Genomic DNA, 23,957 nt, shown 5'->3' with positions numbered 1-23,957 from the left:
AAGGTGAAATCAAAGTTCAAAGAAACCTCCTATTTTTTTTTAATCTGTCTTGAGATGACTGTAAGAAGAGGACACAGATAACAAAGGACCATTAAGGAAAATACCCATTGTCAAGTCACTGGCCGAAGGAGGGACCTGGAGAGAACTGCTGGCCTCACATGTGGCGGGTTCAAGCACGAGGTAGAGGCTTTGCGAGGTGGAGGCTTTAAATGACTCCTTTACTCGCTCTGCCGTCATAGTAGAGATTAAAGACAGTCGTATCACTGGAGTAAATCCTAGTTTTGATGGAAAGCCACAAAACTAAATAAAATGAGCAGAAAAGTACGTCCGGAGTCTCTAGGAAAGCACGTGTTTCTTTCCGTAGAGCTTTCCAGAGTGTCGCTACCTTCAGGCTTGAGAAGGGCTTGTCCAGCTTCACGAGCCCTTGTGTTTGAGAAATTCTCGAACGGCAGCTCCCTAAGTGTGTCCTGAACACTTGGGCGATCCTCCGGCTGCTTCAGGGCTTCAGGAAATCAAAACTATTTTCATAATAGCGCTAAGAAGATATCTGCCTTCTGCAGTCTCATTCTCTCGTGAGAATATGGTGGAGTTTCCCAGAGACTGCATGAGTGCAGCATTGCAAAAGATTGAATGCAGACGCATACGTGAGGACCTGCTAAATCTGTCTGTCTTCTGTTAAACCTGGCATTAAAGATATTTTCAAATATGTAAAACAGTGCCCTCATCTCAATATATTTTTCGATTGAAAAGTAGTTATTTTTTCCAAAAAATATTTTATTTCTGTTGACATGTTTATTATTCTTATTTTTATATGAATCAATATTTTCAAAAATTTTAGTTTTAATTTTAGTTCTGTACATAAGCAGAAGCTCGTGTAAAGGCATCCTGAGGATGAAAAGTTTGAGAACCGCTACTTTAGAGGCTGATTCCTCTGAAGCTTAGAGAGGGCAGTATGACCTTACCAGACCCAAGGAGGGGCAGTGAGGGCCAGGAGTTCGGGTGTTAGGGTGCCACTAGCCTGTGGACCTTCTCCATGGGGGTAAAGGCGCCTCAACAGAAATTTTCATTTGCTTCACAGCAAACCTGTAGGATCGGTCAAGGGATTGGCATTCTTCCCAGTTTATAGAGATGGAGAGTGAAGCTCAGACACTCGAGGACATGATTTTCCAAACATGATAGAGATAGGAAGGAGAGCTGGAACTGTCATTTGATTCTTAACGACCCTGTGCTAGTTTGAAGCTATTATGTACCCCAGAAAAGCCATGTCCTTTAAACCTCGTTCGATATTGGTAGATGGAATCTTTTTAAATTGTTTCCATGGATGGTAACTTTGGATTAGATGGTTTCCATGGAGATGTGTCTCCACCCTTTCAGGGTGGGATTGTTTACTGGAGCCCTTTAAGAAAGAAACAATTTGGAAAAAGCTTTAGAAATACCAGAACCAACTGAGCTACCAGAATGGACGGAGTCCACACAGCCAGAGACCTCTGGAGATGAAAAAGGTAAACAACCCAAGGAAACTTCATGATTCCAGGAGGCTGGAGAGAAAGCCAGCAGACGTCGCCACGTTCGCCGTATGCCCTTTCCAGTTGAGAGAAACGGTGGACTTCATCGAGCTTTCTTGAGTGAAGGCAACCTCTTGTTGGTGCCTTACTTTGGATATTTTCACAGCCTTAGAACTGTAAAAGTGCAACTTAATAAATTCCCTTTTTAAAAGCCGTTCCGTTTCTGGTGTACCGCTTTCCGGCAAGAGCAGGCGCCTAGTCCTGTATGCTTCATTTCAGGCGCTGACTCCACAAATGAGGATGAAACGTGGGAGGACCATCTCAGTCCTCTAGCAGAGCCCAGGGCCACCAGCCCTTTCTGCGAAGAGCAGATTGTGTCGGACCAGTAATACCTGCTGTGGCAGTGTGAATGCCAGGCATTACTAGTACCTTGGACGACAGTAGTGACCTTGAGATTCACTGACTACATGTCATGGACGTGTGGGATAAAATATGTCTGGGGAACATTCCAGGAAACAAGCCCTTCCATTTACTAAATACAGCGTGGCGGAGTACTAGCAACATTTTTTAAAAAAAAAAGGCCCATTCCCTCCAGGTCCTGAGGCTCAGAAAGTGAGCGTGTGCCAGTGCCATCCGTGTCCTGTGAGAAAAGACACAGTGGTAACTCTGTGATGCGTTGGGAAGAGCGAGGCGTGTGCAGCCTGCCAGGAAGCCTCTCTGTAGAGCAGCGCAGGCAGCTTCTTTTAGAGCACGAGGTCTCCTGTGGTTATAGTCGCCCAAGATGAGACATGGGGAGTTTCTGAAAGTGGCCGTCCATGGCCGATGAGCACAGGGGATTCTGGAGCCAGGACAGAGCAGTAATTCGGGTGGGGGTCATTTGCAGCTGCCTGTGGTGTAAACCATGTTTCTCTGAGTGAGTTCAGCACTGTTATGTCTGCTTGGTTCTTTCTTTTGGAAACATCAAGTTTTCCAGCTCTGCAATTAATTATGTCTTGCTGATGTGGCTTTGTGTTTTAGAACCTGATTTGCAGAATGCACGTGGTGTTGTAGAACATGCTTTTTTTTTTTTTTTTTTTTTAAATGGGCAGGCACTGGGAATGGAACCCAGTCCTCTGGCATAGCAGGCGAGCATTCTTGCTTGCTGAGCCACCATGGCCCGCCCAGAACATGCTTTTAAACACAGGAAAGGGAAAATCAGTTGACCAGCAGAAGACATAAAACAGTTTCAAGAAGGGCCAGGCTCATAGCTGGAGTCTATGGGAGTCCAAAAGTGCAATATTCCAAGAAGGAAAGACTTGACATGGCAAGTTTATCAGTGTAAAGTACAATGAAAGAATATCCAGTTGCATTTTTGCAAAAAATATAAAATACATGACAGGCTAAGGAGAGCATTTTATTAGTGGCGGAGCCCCTGCCCCCCACCACCAATGCTTCAGAAAGAAAAGGCTTCTTTTCACCTTTACCAGCGGTCTGAAACCATAGAAAGCAACGCACTAGCCAAACAAAACCCTGCTTTCCATGAGTCGGTGTCTTCAGGTTGTCGGAACTCATTCAGCTTCGGAATCTTATAAACTCAAATACTGGTCAGTTCAAGACTAAGCTGTTGGACTCTCGGTCTCTGCGTGTTTTGAAGCAGGGTGTGCTGTGGATGGTGTATTGAGCTCACAGAGCTGTTACTCAATGCCATTGCATTTTTCCACACATGCTATCTTAATGGAAATTTACTGGCGAGTCCTTGCCAAAATAATACATTCCTTCAGGAGTGAAAGGCTTGATGTGCTTCTAGTTCAGTGGCACCTCTTTCTTGTGAACAGATAAACCAAATTATTTGGCATTTGTCGTTGTACTTCACTCAGTCCAGAGTAATGATTGTGGTCTCCGGTGGGGGCTAAGAGTTGGAGGAGACAAGAATAAGATAGGCAGTTTTGTTCTATCATGAGAGGTTAAGCAAAAGCAAGGATAGGACAGCTACATAGTTGCCGCGAAATAAAAGTGAATCTGGTAGAGGTTCTCTAAATTAGCTTCAATTAGCCCGTTAAAGCAAGATTAAGGAATATGACCCATTCATAACCACTGAAATAAAAAAAAAATACAATCTGTTTTTTTTGTTTTTAAGAGCTGCCCTTAGAAATGCTCTGAAATGAAATGCTAATTGCATGATAGTGACTGAGGAGAGAAGGGCTTGGGCTCGGAAACAGATGTTAACAGGGTGCCTGGGGCCAGGGAGGGGGGAATGGAGGAGGCAAACAATGCACAATGGAGGTTTAAGGAAGTAGAATTACACGGGCACCTCGCACTTCCTTCTCTTGGTCCTGACTCCAACACCACCCAGGGCACCCAAGGCTAGAGGGGAGAGGTGGTAGCAATTGTTCATTAATTCCTGCAGCCACGTTAATCTAGTTGGGTAGTCAAGGCCGAGGGGCCCATCGTTAATGGAATAAAACTAGCTTATTAGCCTATCACGGCTAATTACTCAATTATATTGTTATTTGCAATAATGAGCAACTAAGCTCTGACTTTTTCTAATAAACCAGTTGGATATAAACTGCTGGATAGATTTACATAGAGTTTAGTGATCCTCTTTCTCACATAGTATGAACATTCTACTGTCTTAAAGTACTCACAAGAAAGACCAGTTTAAATGTGGCAGTGTGCTCATGCTATTAAAGAATTTTTAAAATTGCTTTTCATTTTATTTTCAATATGTGCAGTACTGTCTGGCATAATATTACTTCCTTGAAGTCATTTTTGGGATGTATAAGAGCAGTTTGAAATTAGAAGATCAAAATGCTAGTTCGCCAGTTATTGTCCCTAACTTGAATTGTAATTTTCAAAAAAATTTTCGGGAAGGCACCATAGCGGAAAACTTTCCTCTTTCAGTAATGAGCTTTTTTCTGTGCCACAATAAAAATTTAATATTTCTATTATAGTTGTGTTTTTACTGTAAGTCTCTCTAATTTACTTTTCAAAGTGGGTGGGATATGAATTATAAAGAAAATTTTTTTTCCTTGAAGTTTTAAATGGCTTCATTTACTCAACGTACCTTTCTCTTCATACCTAATATAGTAAGGTAAGTCTTTAGGAGGTAATTCCCAGCTATTTTGGCAGAATCGCCAAATTGGTGAGCTTTTATTGTATTTTTAAATTATTGGTACACATGAGTAATGACTACATTTGTAGTAAAGAGTAAAACTTGTTCTCTACAGTGGAGTGTAACAACAAACTTTGTTTAAATTACCCTCCTATTTTTATCTTGATTCAAAAAATAAAATGGAAATTCACATAATAACTTACCCCTCATCACGGATCTTTGCTATGTAAGCTTAGGCTTGCAAATAAAGTTTGGTTTACAAATATAAAGTTTAAATATCAAATATTGTAGGGTCTTCAGTCCCAAATGTAATTAATTAATAACCTCTTACCAGGATCCAGCCTGCCGCTTCCCAAGGGCATTTGTTTCAGGTGTCAAGGAGTCTTAAAATAATTTGAGTGAGATGTAAATGGAAAAATAAGTTAGCACACTGCTAATGGCTCTACCCCATACTTCTCGGTAGAAGCATATTGCAATCAGTTGCACTTCAGTGTAAACTGTTTCAAAATACATGTCTCTTTGGTTTTATTAAGGAGAACTTAAAGCGTTTCTGTATTTTCCACCTCCATGCTATATGATGTTTGAGAAATTGTGCTGCTTCCTCATGTTTCCCTTTGACTTTTCAGTCGCAGACATGGCCAGTATACCATGAGCCCGGAAAATGCCACCGGAGCTACGGAGAAGCCGCCGTTCGACCGCTCCAGTTCGCAGGATTCTTTGGACGAACTGTCTATGGAGGACTATTGGACAGAACTTGAAAATATCAAGAAATCCAATGAGAATAGACAGGAAAACCAAGAGGTGGTGGTCGTCAAAGAACCTGATGGTAATAACCAAATAAATAAAACTTTTGTTGTTAAATGTATTTATGGGATTTGAATGCATGGGAAAAAAGTATAGAAGGAAAAAAAACAGTTGTGCATAAGAGGCAACATTACTTTTCAACTTGAACATTGCTGGTTTGTGGCAGGTTTATGCGTTTGTGGCGTGAGTAAATTCAGTTGACCCTAGTTGTGGCTAGAATTCTGTTGGCTAAGCTTTGCGAAGCATGGACTCTTCAGGTGAGCGTTGGTCTTGGAGGGCTTTGGACTTTGCTTCTGTGAGACCTTAGGCCCCTGGCCGCTCAGCTTCTGGGGAGGGTTTGATGGTGATGGAGCATTTATTGCTTTGCAGAGGCACTGCTTTTCCAGTGGCCTGGCAGCCTGGATTGTTTTAATATTCCTCATTTTTTTGACTTACAAACTGTTTTCCTCTGACTTAGACTGCCTTAGTCATGGTTCTGCCTTCTGGTAGAGCTGAAACAGTCTATTCTGTTTTTGATAGCCTTTTAAATATTTGAGGACAGTTATCTTGTTCCTAGCCAAGTTTCTTCTAGAAGGAAAATTCATATAAACCAATCTTTGTGGGTGGTTTCGGGCTAGGCCATCCCATCATCCTGCCTTCCTAGGTAGGACACCCCGCGTAGGCTCAGTGCCACAGGGTTAGCCAGACAACCTCAGGCCTAGAGTGGGCAGGGGAAGTCGGTATTTGCATTTTTCCCTCCGTATTTGCTCCTTTCCTGTATTTGGCCCATAGTTTCTCTGGCCTCTTTCCAGTTGTATGTCCCACAGTCTCCATTATTGTACTTTATTTTCTGCAAGAAAAATTGCAAAACTTGACATTTTTCCCCTTAAATTTCATATCGTTGGTGTCAACCTCTTGTATTCAAAAAGTCATAAGTTTTTTGCTGCCCTATCCTGTCGTCTGTTATGGAAGCTCACTTTCTCTGCTTTTTCCCATACACGTATCTGTGTGTGTGTTTTGTGTGTAAGCTGATATAAATGCCGAGCAGGTGAAAGAGCTGTGATCAGTGCCTCATGTGACCCACTAATAGAAGCTGCTTCTCAACTGGATGCCACATTAAGTGTCCCAGGCCCGAGTTGTTTATGTGGCTAAATCTATGTGATGGGTTTTCCCCCCTTACTGCAACATTGCTTGAAAAATCTACCAGTGATACTTTAAAAAGAAAAATTTAGGATTATTGTCAACATTCCTTAGCTTTTCAAAGGAAATCGTGTCATCATAGTCTTGGTGTTGGGTCTCTTCCCTTTTACTCTTATTCATTCACCAATACATTCCAGTAAAGTTGAGCGTATTTGGGGTAATGGGTAGCACCACTCAACTCTCAGTGTTTCAGAATGGAAGCAGCTCTGCTGAACGGGGAGAGAGCATGCTCGAGCAAAACCAGCATTCAAACCTGCTTTAGATTATGTTTCTTTTTCTCCAAGGATAAAATCAACCCATATATTACTGTTCACAGTGTGATTGTGTTTCTACAAGCCCACACTTTTTCGTGGACTTCACACTGTTTGACTTTATTTCCACTTGCTCATGGAACAGGCAACAATATATGTGCTTGATCACTCCTCTTCTCTCTCTCTACATATATGTCGCTTGTTTGTTTTCTTTGCCTTGGCAGTGCCAGCTTTTTTCTGGCAGTCTGGTTTTACTGCCAGAACCACCCATACAGAGTTCTCTCGACAGCATTAATAATGGTGATTGACTTTTCACCTCTTGGAAACAGTTACTGCTGCCGGCACGCGGAATGCCTGGTCCTGGGCAGTGATGCTCGAAGCCCAGGTCGCTGATGCTTGCTTTCTGCCCGTAAGGAGTTTATGCTCCTCCTGCAGAGCATTCCCCCCTGCGGCTGTGAGCAGCAGGCTGCTGGGGCTCAGTCTTGGTTTCCACATAAGAAAATGGGGTGTCCAAAGCAACATGGCTCTCCAGGTGTAGACATGGATTCCAAGCCCAGGCCTTTTGTGTCCCGGGGCGTTGCTTTTCTCACTTTCTCTCTTACCGACATGGCACCTGGAGTGAGCCCATTCTGGTTATCTTTCTGTCCTTTACCAATTTTCATTAGCTCTCATACAATACTCCACTATTTACTACCTGCTTTTAGTATCTAGTATTGATTCAGTTGTTCGGTTAGTTCCCATAATAAGCTCTTCTTTGCTGAAAGATAGTGTGTTGCTTTTTTTATAAAAATAAAATGAACCTGATATGCTGACCAGGTGGATTAAAAAAATAAGTGAGGAATGAGTCGTTCCTGATGTCAAAATGATCTATTCTTCTTTGCCACTTTCCCTGCCCACTGCAGAGAGCAGAGAAAAACAAGTGTATCCATCCGTTAGTGTCGGATTTACTCTGAGAAACCAGGGTCCAGTATGTATCCCCAGTGTTGGCTTCCTTTGGGACCTCACGGAAGCAAGTTCTCTCTTCATCGCTTGCTCATCTCTGGAAGAGGCAGTGTCTCATCTTCCCTCATTAACCTGCAGGGAAATGTTGGAGGTTAATCACATACGGAGTTATTTAAGTTCTCAAACGGAGTCTAGATGAGATTGATCTGAAGTTTGGTGTCTCTGTGGGGCTGGAGTCCGTGGCCGTTCTTCAAGTCCACGATAATGGTCCGTAGCGCTGCGGGTCGGTTGTGATGGGAGAGTTCAGGAAGAGTTTTAGCACTTTAGAAGAAAGTGAAAGTTCTCAGGCTTCGTGATTGAAGTACCATTTTCTGTGCTGTTTCAGAGGGAGAACTGGAGGAAGAGTGGCTCAAAGAGGCCGGCCTGTCCAATCTGTTCGGGGAGTCTGCCGGCGACCCCCAGGAGAGCGTGGTGCTGCTGTCCACGCTCACGCGCACGCAGGCGGCCGCCGTGCAGAAGCGGGTGGAGACGGTCTCTCAGACCCTGAGGAAGAGGAATAGACCGTACCAGATTCCTGACGTCAGAGACATCTTTGCTCAGCAGAGAGAGCCAAAGGAAAAAGTAGGTTCTGTTTTGATGGTGACGCAAAGGAAAGGCTGCTTCCAGTCCCCTTGGCCAGAGTGGTTTAATCCCCATCATTAGGAACTTAATGCACGCCACGGGGCACACCTGTCCCATGCCGGCACTGACGCTCCTGGCTGGCTGCCACCAAGAGGGACTGAATACTTGCCCTCCCAGGACCCCTACTGATGGGGCAGAAAACCAGGCAAGCTAAAATTCAGTGTAGAAATCCTTGCGTTAGGGGACAGTGGTGTCCTTGGAGCATTAGAAGTGGGCCTGACCCCAGTGGCGTTGGCAGAGAAGTCTTCCCAGGTAGCATGTTTGCCAGTTATTACCTCTAGGCAAGTGGGAAGTAAGCGCTGCTTCATTCCAGCTTGTGTAGGGACAGTTGGCTATTCACAGGCCCATTTGGGGATGGCTGGAAATAGATTGTGAGGGAGCTCATTGCTGCAGAATTATAAGGTAGGTGCTCTGAGACATGAAATAACTTCCCCTGTTTGTCTTGGGCTTAGCATAGAGCCTAGTGCCTGGATAACATCAGTGAAAATTTGTCAAAGTGATTAATTTATTAATGGAAGTGATTGGCATCTGCTAGGGTACTGAGATATCACAGAAGAAGTTCACAAGCTGTGTGGCCCAGAGAGCGGGTAGACTGTTTGATACCCATCTGTGGGGGAAGAGGCGCTTGCCCAGAATATAAATGAATATTGCTCCTTCCTCATCAAGGAAGTCTTGCTACCAAAAATCAAAAATTAAAAGGGAAGCTGAATTAAGAGTGTGCTTGAGCTGATAGTGTGCCTAGGGTTAGTGGTTTCCGTCCTGGCCTGTCCACAGACCACATTTTGAGGATCTCTGGCCTGGAAGACCCAGTGGGGGGGTGAAATGGGAACAAACAAAGGGAATCTTGGACAATTTGTTGACAACAATAATTGCTACCGCCACTGCAGACACTGTGGTTTTATCTTACGCCATCTTTACTGCCGTCCTATGAGACACAGTGTTTCCATCCTGTTGCTGAGGCTCACAGGCTCTTTTTTCTTAGATGAAAATGAGTTTTAATTAGTTAACTCATCATTAGCAGGTCCCTGTTTTTCTTGTTCCTCACTGAGCACCACCCACTCTTCTGCAGTCGTAGAGTCACCACCTTGAATGAATCTCTCCTGCAGCAGATGCCTCCATAGAATAGTGCGTGGCAGCCCCCAGCATCTCTTCCAGTTCTAAAATCCTGTGAGTTTAGAGGCTGACCCCCGACTCCTGGCCTTTGCTGCTGCCCCAGATTCTCCCGTCTCTCTAGCTCAGCAGAGGGAGCAGAAGGGATTAGCCAAACCTCACGGGCAGTGCAGAGGCACCAGGAGAATCTTCCCAGGCCAGGCCGAGCGGTTGGCATCCTCTGGAACCCGACACCCCTGTTCCCAGATGAGTTTGAGGCTAGAGCTGTGTCCCTTTAAAGGCAAACATCAGACGGCCTCAGCCAAATGAAAACGGTTTTCTCTGGACAATGACAACTTTGTGTGTGTTGGGGGGGGGGGCGGGGAGGAGAAACTTTTCTTCATCTAGTGTTTTAACTTATGGGGAGAACAGATGAAACCGAAGGAGAAGGAACGTGTAGAGGCCAGCACTCTGGATCTGCCTGGTTTTGGGTATCTGTGGCTCAGAGAGGACCCCAAAACAGGGCACTGTGACCCATTACCATCCTAAATAAAGGAATAACAGTGGCAGCATTTACATTCGCTCAGGGTCTCCACCTAAGAAGTTCATGATTCACCTGCACGCCCTCAATTCTCATGACATCATGATGGAGAATGGGGACAACGAGGAGTCACAGGCGGCTCTTTGTCATGAGAGTTGTTTGTCAGAGCCCACTCTCCGTGAGTCAGTCCTTGGAAGTTGGGTTCAGTGCCGGAGGCAGGGCCGCTGGCTGGCTTAGCGACGTGTCCACCAGGCTGACGCTAGCATCATGCTTTTCAACGTCCTCACAAAGCATCCAGGACGAGTCATGCTCGAGTCATTGGCACCAGGGAAATCATGTGGACAGCGTTCCCCATTCCTTTGGAGAAATAATGGAAAAATGTTGCTGACACTCTCCCGTTTATAAAGGTAATAGATGTTGCCAGGTCTTTTCCCCATATTACCAGCTACATGGTGTGAGTCGGCATCTCTCCGAGCACCTTCCAGTTCCTTCCTGGCTTATTATTCTTACAAGTGCTGGACTGGCTCAGCTGTGACCACCAGCTCGTTGGTGGCATTTGCTCGGATGAATTCACCAGCATGTCACTGACCATGTCTCTTGATTTTCAGGGATTCCCTTGACTGCGCTGGCATTGCAGCGCTTTAGCCTCCCTTCTCCCCACCGAGGCCTGTGAAGTAGCTCACTGTCCTCTGGACGGCAAACCCAGAACCCATCTGACTGTAAATACGTGCCTTAAACCCTCCTTCTGCTCTGTTCCACGCAGGAGTTTGCTGCTAAGCAATCTGATTGTCAGATTCTATATTTACTGTAAGTCGAGGGTTGATTCTTCAAAAGTAAGGGAGGCGGGTAACGCAAGGGCTTGTATGTAAGCTATTTTTCTGTTATGTAGAGATCTTTTGCTTTTCCTAGGTATTTCATTCTTCCAAGAAATCATTGGAAGCCCGTGCGCACAGTTGATTGTGACTCAGACCCAGGCTCTGTGGGCGCAGGGGTCACGAGCCAGGCCCACAGGCAGGCGTCCGGCTGCGGTGAGGCAGTCAGGACTTGCTTACCACCCTGTGGCTGTTTGGGGAAGCCACCGAAGTTGAAGGAGTAGATTGAGTTTCCAGCTGTAGAAAAATGAATGGTCAGGAAATACAGTATTATGACATTTCCTTCTCAAATCAATGAACCCTCCCTAAGAGAATTACGAGGAAGTGAAAGGGGGAGGGGCAGGGAGCTGAGCCTTAGCAAAAGGACAACATATACTGTAGGATTCCTGCCAGCCTCCAAATGGATGTCACTGCTCCACGCTAGCAGCAGCAACTTCCAGCAAGTTCTTGGTAATGTCTAAAACCGCTTGGTTTGAGTCCAAAGTAATTGGTGGATGGTATCCATCTGATGACGGCATTACGAGAGAAGTAGCACAACTGAATGAAAGGATGTGAACTGGCTTAAACTGCATGCCTTCAATCGAAACACAGCCCCGCCTCCTGTTAGAAATTTGCTTGGCACCCCCCAGCCGTCGAGCAAATACAGGCCAGCCCCCCTCATGGTCAGTTCTTCTGTTCTCCAAGTGGAAACGCACTCGGCTCGTTCATTTTAATTGCATCTTCATGAAGTGCTTGCTGACACCGGGAAACCTAACACAGGAACGAATCCCAGCTGCACTGTCGTCATCTGTTGCTAAGGAAAACAGTTCCCAGCCACACTCATCTGCATGCACAGGAGGATGACTCACCGTGCTCATTGGGCCTGAGGGCGTGCCCTCTGTGGCCGCGGGCAGAGGGGGGGTTGCTCTGTCCCCGGGGGCGGGGGAGTGCAGCTAAGATGGGTCCATGCACCCTCCAACTGCTGCTGCTGTGCTGGTGGCTGGGCACCGGTCTGGGCACTGGCAGGCTGTAGGCAGGACAGCAGGGGCCTGTCCACACCTGCCCACGGCTTCTCCATCCTCTGTTGGGCTGGAAGTGGAGGGGGCAGCCCTGGGCCACCAGCCAGCTGAGGGTTGTGGGGGCGGGGAAGCGGCAGGGACCTTCTGTCTCTTGTGTGGAGATGAGCGTCCAGTAGAATGATCATTTAAAGAGTAGTGCATTCAAGTGGGACTCTAGGTGTTGCTCCAGCACCCGTTCCTCCTCTCCAGATTCCCTCCGAAGCCTTCCTGAGCACAGAGGAAGTGCTGTCTGGTCGCTGCAGAAGCACGTCAGAGCTCTTGGTTCTTCAGGTGTCACCGCCCAGCCCTTGAACAAGGAGTCCTTCGAAAACGTCTCCCTTAGCGCCTGCTTCATCATTGGCTCCATGTTATCTCATGGATGACAAGCTTTTTTTTTTAATTTTAAAGAATTTATATTTTTATTACCTACATGTCAGCTTGTAATTTTGTTTTATAACAGTGTCATTGAGATACAATTAATGTCCCATATAGTTCACCAATCTAAAGTGTACAGTTCACAGGTTTTTAGTGTATTCACGGTCATCCAACCATCACCACACCCAACCTCAGCACATTTCCATCCCCCCAAAAAGAACCTCTGTGCCCGTGTGTCGGCACTCCCTCTCTACCCACCTTCGCCCTCCGCAACCTCTAATTTACTTTCTGTCTTTACAAATGTGTCTGTTTGGACATTTCGTCTAAGTGGAACTGCACAGTGTATGGCTCTTTGTGACTGCTGTGTTTCACTTAGGTACTGTTTTCAAGGATCACGTGTGTTGTAGCGTGTGGCAGTACGTCTCTTTTTCTTGTCAAATAGTATCCCCTTCTGTGAGTATACCTCGTCTTGTTTATTTGCTCATCATTGGATGAATGGGACTAACTTAGTAACATGCTCTTCTTTCATCACCAACTAAAGAGCGGCTCTCTGATGTCAGGGACGGTCGGTGTTTTTCATATTCCCCACAGGACTCAGAGTCGTTTCGCAGCTTGTAGGTCATCAAATATTTGTCGGGTGATGGCTTGTAGGTTAAAATCAAGGCTTTAAAATTTTTTTTTTTAACTGTGCTTCTTTTAATTATGTACTCTGAAGGTTGGTAATGGAATTATTTGCAATACCGTTTTCTCTGCGTGTGAGTTGGAGACGACTAAATGGCCCATTTTCTCTCTTTAGGCTCCAGATGGCACTGAAGCACAGTCAGTCGGAACAAACGAAAACAAATATCCAGAAAAAGATGGTATGTTGGACCTGTTCACTCACATTTTCCCATTTATTAGTACGACAGACAAGTCCATCAATAAACACTCATCCTCAATTTTAGTGTGCAAATCGTATTAAAGGGCGAAGGTGAGATGTCCTGTGGATAATTACAGAAGGATGGCGTGTAGTGGGCGTTGGTTTTTAGGTTTGTGTACCCCTTGCTGTCCCGTCTCAACCTCATCTTTCCAGATGCTCACCAGGCACCGGGAACTAGGGGAGAGGTTTGCCTCCCTTAACATACTCAAGGGCCCTATGGAGGAGGTCAAGGCTGTGTCCCATTTTACAGATGAGGGAACTGAGGTTTAGAGATGCAAAGTCACTTTCCCAAAGCCCCACAGCTAGAGAGTGGAACAGCGAAGTGGGAACCTTGTTCTCAAATCACAGGCTCGTCAGTTCGTAAATGACTTGCTCTTCAGGAGGTTTAGAAACGTTTTAAAAGGATGGTTCAAGGTTTCTTGCACAATTGATTACAATTTCCCTTTTCATAAATTCTTCTTCTGTTTTTGTTATGTAAGAAATAAAAACTCAAAGCCTGGATGAAAATACATATTAGGACTTTTTTAGTACTTACCAAGAAATAAATTATAGCTCTTTTATTCGTTTACAAAAAGAGAAAGAATTGTTCATTACTGGTCTGGGTTAAGCTTATAACTTTGGTCCATAACGTGTTATGTAACAAACTCTGACTGCGTGGACAGACTCGGGGACTGTCCTTCTTGCCTGTCCAGATTCTTAACCCCTGCCTGCCTGACACCAGTGGGGGTGCCCCTGGGTTGGGATTTGGGGGGGAAGGGAATGTGGTAAACCGCAGAAGAGGGGGAGATGGCTCCCACCTTCCCGTAAAAATCGTGTGTTCGTCCAGATTTTATGGGACATTCTGAAATCCCAGCATCTCTATTGTTCCTTCTGTAGTTTCCTCAGAACATCTCTCCGGTACCTGTCTCAGATTTTTTTTTTTTAATGTGTGTGAGACAGATACATATCCATATAATATTTATATCTATAAAAACTTGATTTTAACTATTCTGCGAAGATTTGTTTGATTACCTGTTTTATATCAGGATGAAATTGCAAGGCTTTTCCCTAGATCTGCAAACACCGAAGCGGCCAGCTTGCCGGCCTAGCAAGCTCTGGCCTGCTGGAGAGCCGGTCATCACGGCAGACGAGCCTTCCGTCCAGTGTCAGTGTGCTGTGGGTCTGCGGGGAGGGGGACCACAGCTGCGGAACAGTTAGTGAGGAAGACGCTGTCCTCTCCTGGTGGCGTCCATCCTTGCCAGAGGTCATGACGCAGGCTGTGCAGACAGCAGTTCTGGAAGATGAGTTTGTTCTGTGAGCACTTTTTGGCACAGCTTGTGGCAAGCATGGGAAATGTGACAGACTTGCTGCCTGATTTACCTCTACTTTTGCTGGAAAGTGGGCGTAGAGCCTCGAGTCATGCCGTGAGGCTGTGTCCTGGCATCCCGGTCAGAGAGTGTGGCCGCTGCACCTGTTCTGGGCGGCCCCTCCGCCGGCCGGGCAGTCAGCCCGGGAGTCGGCCGGTGTCCTGCAGACGTCGGAGGGCTCCTCAGGAAGTACCCGGGAAGTGCTGTCTGCAGTCCAGAGGGAAGCTGCTGCTGCTGCAGCCCCCGGGAATGGGCGGCATTGTCCATTTCGAACGTGGCACCCACCCTTGGGTTTTTAATCATGTTTAATCAAAGATACTTATTTAAATGAAAATGGTATAACATTTTAAGGCTACATGGGTTGTCGCATTTCAAATTAATTAATCCACTGTTAAGCATCAGGTTTTTTTCCATCAAATTTCACTACTCGGTACATATGAAAGCCTTCGCACTGAATATATACATTTAGAGATATTAATAATACCAAAATAATTCCTTTTTTTAATAATTATTTTTAACCGCCCCATAATGATATATTTATTTTATTATTTTATTTTGGATTGTTGTGGAGAAAGGAAAATTATTATTTAAAATAAAGCACTTCAGAATGTTTTGGACAACTGCAAACCTTTGAGGGACTTTGTAAAATTTTCTAAAATAGTACTACTGTTTATTTGAAAGCCAGAGGAGAACAGAGTAAAGAAATAATAGTGTTTATGCTTTAGGACTTTAAGAACCAAAATCTTATTTCAGCATTTTTTGTCAACTCTTCTGTTTGAGAGTAGATAATTGATTCATTAGATACTTGGCTTAATCAGCCAATTAACCTTCCAGTTCCTGTATTTCTTATAGTAGGGCTCCCTTCGCCCCCAAACTGTTTCTCCTACCACCAGCTGCCCTAACTTGGTTCCCCATTGGGACCTTTAGGCTTTTAGCTACCATATTTTTATTTGCTGTGGTTTCAGAGGAAATTTCATCGTTTAACTGTGCCCTAACAATTCTAATTCCTCTGCTCATTTTGAATCCTGCAAAACCCAGCTGTGGGCAGAGGGGGAGTTTACCTTAACTCTGGAATCAGAGTTTGGGAGAAGAGGGAGTCATTTTAAAATTCTTGTCCATAGACACTTGGTTGCTGGATAGATAGCTTCTAATTTAAGAAAATGGCTAATCATTTTTCCCTTCTTAGAATAGTTTCCTAGGAAACCAACATACATATACACAGTAAAGCATAAAACGGTACGAACCAGTGGGAAAATAAAAGAAAAGTTTGTGTTGACTTTTATGTTAATACTGTAAAAATTAATCAGAAAACAGTACAGGTATTCTAATTTTAAAAATATGTTACCATAGGCTGTTAAAAAAACAATATATCAATGGCAGCAGATAACAATTTATTAACAGCTTCAAGGAGATTCAAATTTATTCTTAGTTACACAGGTAAATAAATGTTGATTTACTTTGTTAACTGAAACACCTCCAGCACCAGCTACATAATTTAAGAAGCCCAGGGCACAGAGACCTTGCTGACAATCCAGTTGGCTGGAGGGGGGCATCAAACCAGCCTGGCGCTGCTGAGCTGGGGACACTGCTGAGCTGGGGGCACTGCTGAGCTGGAGGTACTGCTGAGCTGGGGGCACTGCTGAGCTGGTGGCACTGCTGAGCTGGGGGTACTGCTGAGCTGGGGGCACTGCTGAGCTGGGGGTACTGCTGAGCTGGGGGCACTGCTGAGCTGGGGGCACTGCTGAGCTGGGGCGCTGCTGAGCTGGGGGCACTGCTGAGCTGGGGGTACTGCTGAGCTGGGGGCACTGCTGAGCTGGGGTACTGCTGAGCTGGGGTACTGCTGAGCTGGGGGCACTGCTGAGCTGGGGGTACTGCTGAGCTGGGGTACTGCTGAGCTGGGGGTACTGCTGAGCTGGGGGCACTGCTGAGCTGGGGGTACAGCTGAGCTGGGGTACTGCTGAGCTGGGGGTACTGCTGAGCTGGGGGCACTGCTGAGCTGGGGGTACTGCTGAGCTGGGGGCACTGCTGAGCTGGGGGCACTGCTGAGCTGGGGCGCTGCTGAGCTGGGGGTACTGCTGAGCTGGGGGCACTGCTGAGCTGGGGGTACTGCTGAGCTGGGGTACTGCTGAGCTGGGGGCACTGCTGAGCTGGGGGTACTGCTGAGCTGGGGCGCTGCTGAGCTGGGGGCACTGCTGAGCTGGGGGTACTGCTGAGCTGGGGCGCTGCTGAGCCTAGGCCCATCTGAGCTGGGGGTACTGCTGGGCTGGGGTACTGCTGAGCTGGGGGCACTGCTGAGCTGGGGGTACTGCTGAGCTGGGGCGCTGCTGAGCTGGGGGCACTGCTGAGCTGGGGGTACTGCTGAGCTGGGGTACTGCTGAGCTGGGGGTACTACTAAGCTGCAGTGCTGCTGAGCCTAGGCCCATCTGAGCTGGGGGTACTGCTGGGCTGGGGTGCTCCTGAGCTGGGGGGCCCTTCTGAGCTGGGGGCCTTCTGAATTGGGGGCGCTGTGTCCCTGCGTAGGTAGGTTCAGGCCCATGAAGCTGCCTTATTCAATGAGTCACACTTACTTGCTGAATGGGAGTGAGTAAGGTTGGATTTATATTTACTTGTTAATTTTCTCTTGATTGAAGGAAAGTTTTTTAATTTAAATGACTGTAAACCTGATGATTTTCTGAAGACTGCAGTGTTTAATGATGTGCCGCGACCTCGCCAGCACTTCCTCTTCAGTCCCCTTTCCGTGTTAGTGTGTGAGCACATGAGTGCATCATGCAGGTCATCCTATACGAGCATCTCACCATGAATTAATGGTCTGCAGTGAGAAAATATTAGTAACCCCTGTCATTTTTTGGTTTTGTTTTTGTTTTTGTTGTTTTAATGTGAGTTGCGTTAAAAACCAAAAACTTCCTAAGTAATTGAGTTTAGAGGTTATTTTCTTCAAAGGTTGAAGCTGACGTTTCAGCAAAGATGTTTCTGAACGTTAACCCTTTCCTTGAGGCTTAATAACAACAAACAAACAAAAAGAAGAATTAAACTTATTTTACCCTTGAAATGTTGACATAAATATCTGAAACTTACTTGACTAGTGTTTGTATTTGTCTTAGCTTTGTATGCCCTTTGATAGGAGATCAGGTGTAAAGCCTGTTGGTTCCTGTACCAGGTACCTGCAGAACTCGCTCCTGCAGTGATGTGTTTTGGCGTGAATTCTTGTTTGGAATTTTCTCTGCGATGGGTGGGTAACATTCCAGAAGAGAAATGTAGGGTGTGAAAGAGGTTTATTCCAGGAATCTGCTCAACTGGGAGTAGATGAGATGGTGTGTTGCTAGTTCAAAGAGAGAGTACATGTCATCGCTCTCCTTTTTTTTACTTTTAACTCCTCACTATAATATAAAACAAACAATCTACTTAATCTCTACTAGGTTTTTCGTTAAGGTTTGGATTTTCTCCAGCGATGTCTTGGAATTGGATCTTGTTTAAGGATTGTGGTCACAAGGAAAGATTCCACAACTGAATTATGACTCTCTAGTCATTCCTTCCCTCTTCATCCCCTGACTGTTGGTAGGGTTCCATGCATATACTTTTTTCCCATTAAAATAACAGTTTAATACCTAGAGAAAATAGCACTTTTCCAAAGATTTTTGTACAGCCCATGTATCAGAAGGAAAAAAAGAAACAAAGCTTGTGGATTGGGGTCTCTCTTCTTTCCTTTTTCCCTCAGATCAGGCATCTACCTTGGACGGCAAAACGGTGCTGGGCCCTTGCACACCTGAGGAGGCCCCTGTGTCTGAAGCAGACATCAACCTGGAGGTTTCCTTCGCGGAGCAGGCGGTCGGCCAGAAGGAGAGCGCGAGGAAGACTCAGAGGAGCGGAGGCCATGACGCCCCGTTACCTGTACGTAGCTTCCTGTGCAGATGTCACTAAACTTGATGTAATGTATTTTTCATCAGGTTTTAGTCTGAAGACTCCCACACCTGTGGAGAAGTTGAAATAACAGTGTAGCAAACACCCATGCAACCTTCACTGCAATCAAAGCCGCCTGGCTTTAGGTGGCTCAAAGCCATCCTGACCGTACCAGCTGTCACTATATGCTGTGCTGTCAGGTAGATAAACATCTGCTTTTTTTTCATTCTTCATTTTGAGCTTAACATGGGCATATGAAACACAACAGTTATAATGCTCAAGAAACTGAACACTGATGCAAAAACTGTGACTTACACAGCCATATTAAAACGTCCTGAGTTTGTCAGCGTCATCCCGAATAGTTTCTTTCCCCACCTCCATCTGGAATTCACTCAGGGAATTTAATTGACCTATCTTTTTGGTTTCCTTGAATCTGGATTAGCACCCTTACCCTTGCTTTTCTCTTCTTTAATATTTTTGAAGAGTCCAAACTAGTTTTTGGAATTTGCTGGATGGGTTCCTCATAATTGGATTCAGATCATATATATTTAGCCAAATCCTACTGCACAGATATATTTCTGGCTTCTGTTGCATCATAGGGAGAGGTCCATAGGGTCATTTGTTCCCATTATTGATGAAAGTTTGATCATTTGGTTCAGGAGGGGCCCACCCAGTCTCCCCATTGTAAACGGACCTTTTTTCTATTTACAGTTATTACGAATTTGTTGGGAAATCCATGACATTGGGTGAATATCCTATTTGCCACTAATGACCAAGTGCTTACCATTCACTTGTAATCCTTGGCTGAAACCATAATTGAACCTGGTGTCTGAATAATAGCAATTTTCTAATCCTCATATTCCTTATTGGCTGACATCCTTCTGTAAATGTGCTTTCCTTCCCTTCTCTCGTTTTGTTTTTGAATACCACTACCACACACTGCTGGCTTCTTTTTTATTCAGTGTTTATAGATCATTATTGTCATCTGTTTTTGATGATGATGTAAAATTTACCTGACTTTCACCAGCAAGACCCCTACAAAGCTGGTTCCTTTTACTTCTGAACCTTCTAGCACAATTGTTCCAGGTTCAGTTTCCTCCACTCAGACCTGGAAAGTGTCATTTCTTCATTTCTCCAAGGCTTCAGCTCTCCTTCCTTGTCCTGGCAAATTGTATTTCGAAAACAAACTGGGCACTGAAAGTTCTCACTGCCCCTGAATGCCTTGTGTTTTTAAAAATGCAGAATTTCAAAAATGCAAAATTTAAAAAGAATAGTATAAGGAACTCCCACAGGCGTTAACCCATGGCCAGTCTTGACCTCTGCATATCCCCATCCGCTTTCCTACTCTGTGTTGTTTCAAAACACATCTCTGAATCATATCTTGTCATCCAGAAATATTTCAGCATGCATTTCTGAAAGATTAGGAGGATTAAAAAAAAAATTCATATTATCACATCTAAAAAATGCGAATAATTCTTTATTTGCTATGTGCAGTCAATGTTCAAATTTCAAGTTGTATTACAAATTTCATGACTTTTTTTGGGTACAATTTGTTTGAATTAGGATCCAAAAAAAGTCCATGCATTGTAATTCTTTCCTTCCTTCTCCCTTTCTCCCTCTTTCCCTTGCAATTAATTTGTTAATTTATTTGTTAAGGTCCCTCATTGTTAACTTGTAGAGAAGTTTACCCTTTGGCTGATTGCATCCCATTTGAACCCATTTATCTCTTTCTTGTATGAATTAGTTGGCTCTGGAGGCTTTATTGGGTTCAGGACAAGTCTGTTTCCTACATGGAGCATTCTATCTGGAGACATGCATTCTGGATGGTCTCTCTCCTATGGTGATATTGCCAGCTGTTGAGACCAGCATCTGGACCCATTAATTTAATTAACAGCTGCAGAATGGTAATATTCTGTTATTTTCTTTCTCTTTTTCATTTATTACAAAATACTTCTTTTAAGTAAAATCTTCCCTCATTTATTGTCTAGAGGAACAGTTCATGTAGGGAGAGAAAGATAAATACTTCATTCATTCTTTTTATTCTTTTTAGCACTTTCTAAAAATTTTAAGTTCTCTAGGAGAGATAGGAATATGCATTCCTGGCTGCCACAGGCACATGGCTCTGGGTTGCTTAGGGCTCTCCAGCCTCTCCCGGGATAGAAGTTCACCCGTCACTCCTTTCTCTCATGTTAACAGCCTCAGTTCTCAGGGGACAGTGGAATTCCGCCCAACTGATTGTTTACATTAATGCATGGTATTTTCAGAATAGCAACTAGTGCTACCATCCGCAGTTCAGTTACCAAAGGACAATTTCAACTTGGTTTAGGTTTTTTTTCGTCCTCTCCTTTTTTGTGTGTCATTAACGGTATATCCCAGAAGGAATGTACAGAAAATTCCCGTATTTTAGGATGCTGGCACAATTGTTTTCTGTATGATGAAGCCATCGACTGCACACCCAAACTGGGTTCATTTGTTTCATGTTCTTTACAACTATTAAGGATTGCTTTTATGAAATGCCCTTTTTTCCCCTTTTTTTAATAGTACATAATACATTTTATGACTCAAAAGTCGAATCTCATATCAAGTTGTATTAAAATTCTAGCTTCTGTCCTTGAGTCACCACTCTAGTCCCTCCCCCCTTTAGAGTTAAACTTAAAAAAACGTATATATATGTATATATACATTTTTCTCTACCTTAATATTTTCTTAATTTAACAGTATAGTCTGGGGATCACTTTAGAGTAGCACAGAGTAGTATTTCTTTTTCCTTTGTAGATATATTATATTCCATTAAGAGGATGTACCATGCTTTATTCAACCAGAGAGCTAGAGATGAACAGCTGAATGTGTTCCAGGCTTTATCACATACTTTTTCCCCTTGACTTTTATATTTATTTTATTAAAGCAGTTGTAAGTTTCCAGTAAAATCAGCAGAGGATACTGAATTTTCCCATATACAATCCCCTCACACAGTTTTCCCTCTCCTGGACAGTTGGGTTAGTGTGTGGCACCTTTGTTATAATTGACAAAGCAGTATTATTATACTTGTACTATTAATTAGAGTCATTACACTAGGGTTCACCTGCATTGTGCTAGTCTATGTGTTTTTTCTTTTTTTTATTCTGGTAACAAACAACCTAAAATTTCCAATTGTATGCTATTTCAAATATACAATTCAATGGTGTTATTTCATTCACAGTGAGGGAAGGATTATTTTTGAGATCTTAGAAAATGTCTTTTTTTTCAACTCTTGCTTGATAGGGAATTTGGCTGGGAATTAATTCTGGGTGGGAAATATACAACTTTTAGCATGGTTTGCTATTTCTAGTTTTTAGAAAATATTGCCATTGAGAGGCCAGATGTCCTTCTGCTCCCACGGCCATCTCGTTCGCACGCTCTGTGTTCTTACAGTTTTTTTACACCTTAAGGTTTTTAAGTGTTTTTTTTATTGTGAAAAATAACATATATACAAAAAGCAAATTTCAAAGCACACAACAACGATTAGTTGTCGAACAGATTTCAGAGTTTGGTATGGGTTACAATTCCACGATTTTAGGTTTTTACTACTAGCTGCTCTGAGACTCTGGAGACTTAAGGAAATATCAGTATAATGATTCAGCTCTCATACTCGTTTATTGAATCCTGTCTTCTCTATTATACTCTTTCTTCTGTTTGAATAACGTATATACATAAAAGCAATAAATTTCAAAGTACATCACATCGATTAGTTGTAGAACAGGTGTTAGAGTTTGGTATGGGTTACATACAGTTCCACAATTTTAGGTTTTTATTTCTAACTGCTCTCAGATACTGGAGACTAAAAGAAATATCAGTATAATGAATCCGCAATCATACTCTTTTGTTAAACCTGACCTTCTCTGTATAACTCCACCACCATCTTTGGTCTTTCTCCCACTCTTTCAGGGTATTTGGGCTGTGCCCATTCTAACTTTTTGATGTTGGAAGGATCTGTCCATAATGTGAGGTAGGGAGATGGAACCAGTTGATGTTCTGGAGAGGCTGGGCCCTCTAGGTTTCAGGACTTGCCTGGCCCAGGGACCCATCTGGAGGTTATAGGTTTCTGGAAAATTACCCTATTGCATGGGACCTTCGTAGAATCTCATATAAGTCCCTAGGTGATCTTTACGGTTGGCAGAAATGGTTTAGGTTGGGGGGTTGGCAAACTGTGATATGTAGCAATGTTTAATTGGAGCTTGCAGAAGACTAGCCTCCGGAGTAGCCTCTCGACTATTTGAACTGTCTCAGCCATTGATCCCTTATTTGTTATGGTGTTGTCGATCCCACTGTGCCAGAGCCAGGCTCATGGCTGGGACTCATCTCTCACACCACCAGAGAGAATTTCACCCCTGGATGTCCTTATCATATATATATATATATTGTGTGTGTGCGTGTGGGGGCAGGCGCCAGGAATCGAACCCTGGTCTCGGGCATGGCAGGTGAGAACTCTACCACTGAGCCACTGTGGCCCACACCCATTATCATTATATATTTTTAAGAATCTGTTTTTATAGGTAGTGGGAAAAGAAAAGAATCATTTGGCCTAAAGAGATGATAGTTATATTCAGATTATCCTTAGCAAAAGGACCTTTAAAAAGTGATACTGTCTTTACCTCAACATTTGGAAGTGTTTTAAACTGAAGAATATTAGGCTTGACTAAAGAAAATTAAAACATTGCTGACTTTTAAGTTCTTGATTAAAACGATATATTAAGTATAAGTTAATCTTCCACTTGAAAACGAAAACTTCTTCTGCCATTTTATTCTGCTTAACAAATCTGTGCTCGTGTCTCAGCTGTGCGGGCGCTGTGCCTGAGCCCAGAGTGACCACCCATTTCCATCGCTCTGCTGTTTGCCAGAGGTCTCTGCTCAGTGACGCCACTATTACATGTCCCGATTGTGAAGACTTGAGATTATAGTGTGTGGGATTACCTTTTCAGCTGTCAGGTGCCGTGCTTCTGATAATGATCAATCCGTGAATGCTGTTATGCATGTCTCCACCTGTTCGCCTGTGCAGCCATTTGTCCGTCTCCCAGAATCAGGCACATCGTGTGTCTCCCAAGGTCACAGCAAGGTGATAAAGGGACGGTTTATAGTCACCACTCTGGGACAGGTGTCTAAGCAGATAAACCCTCAAATTCCATTCCTACGCCATACTCTCCTGCCTCTGGAAATGAGCAGTAAGGCTGGTATGTAAGACCCTGTTCCCTGGTGACCCTAATTCACATTCACTTCCTTTTCTTAAAGCGTTGAGCAGTCTTCTGTCAATTCTTTAGGATCTCCAGCAGTGGATTCAAATTTCTCTTCTTAAATCTGGAGATTGGATTTGTTACCCTTTAATTGTTTCAGTTTAAAAATGTAGCTATGACCTATTGGGTACCTACTGTATCTCAGAGATTATGCCCTGTAA

The 23,957-nt window shown here is 44.1% G+C and overlaps 1 protein-coding gene across 8 annotated transcripts in view; it reads left to right on the top strand.

Annotated features, from left to right (window-relative positions):
* Positions 1-23,957, top strand: part of ARHGAP18 (Rho GTPase activating protein 18) — a 123,496-nt gene that overhangs the window by 50,904 nt on the left and 48,635 nt on the right. For all 8 annotated transcript variants that reach the window (XM_077162873.1, XM_077162872.1, XM_077162877.1 and 5 more), the window contains 4 exons: positions 5,223-5,422; positions 8,158-8,393; positions 13,164-13,227; positions 18,348-18,520. In XM_077162873.1, the coding sequence (XP_077018988.1) occupies positions 5,223-5,422; positions 8,158-8,393; positions 13,164-13,227; positions 18,348-18,520 (673 nt within the window). The remainder of the gene's footprint in view (positions 1-5,222; positions 5,423-8,157; positions 8,394-13,163; positions 13,228-18,347; positions 18,521-23,957) is intronic.

The sequence above is a fragment of the Tamandua tetradactyla genome, chromosome 5, assembly GCF_023851605.1.
Source record: "Tamandua tetradactyla isolate mTamTet1 chromosome 5, mTamTet1.pri, whole genome shotgun sequence".
Classification (NCBI taxonomy): Eukaryota; Metazoa; Chordata; class Mammalia; order Pilosa; family Myrmecophagidae; genus Tamandua; species Tamandua tetradactyla.
This window is presented reverse-complemented; position numbering and strand designations above follow the sequence as displayed.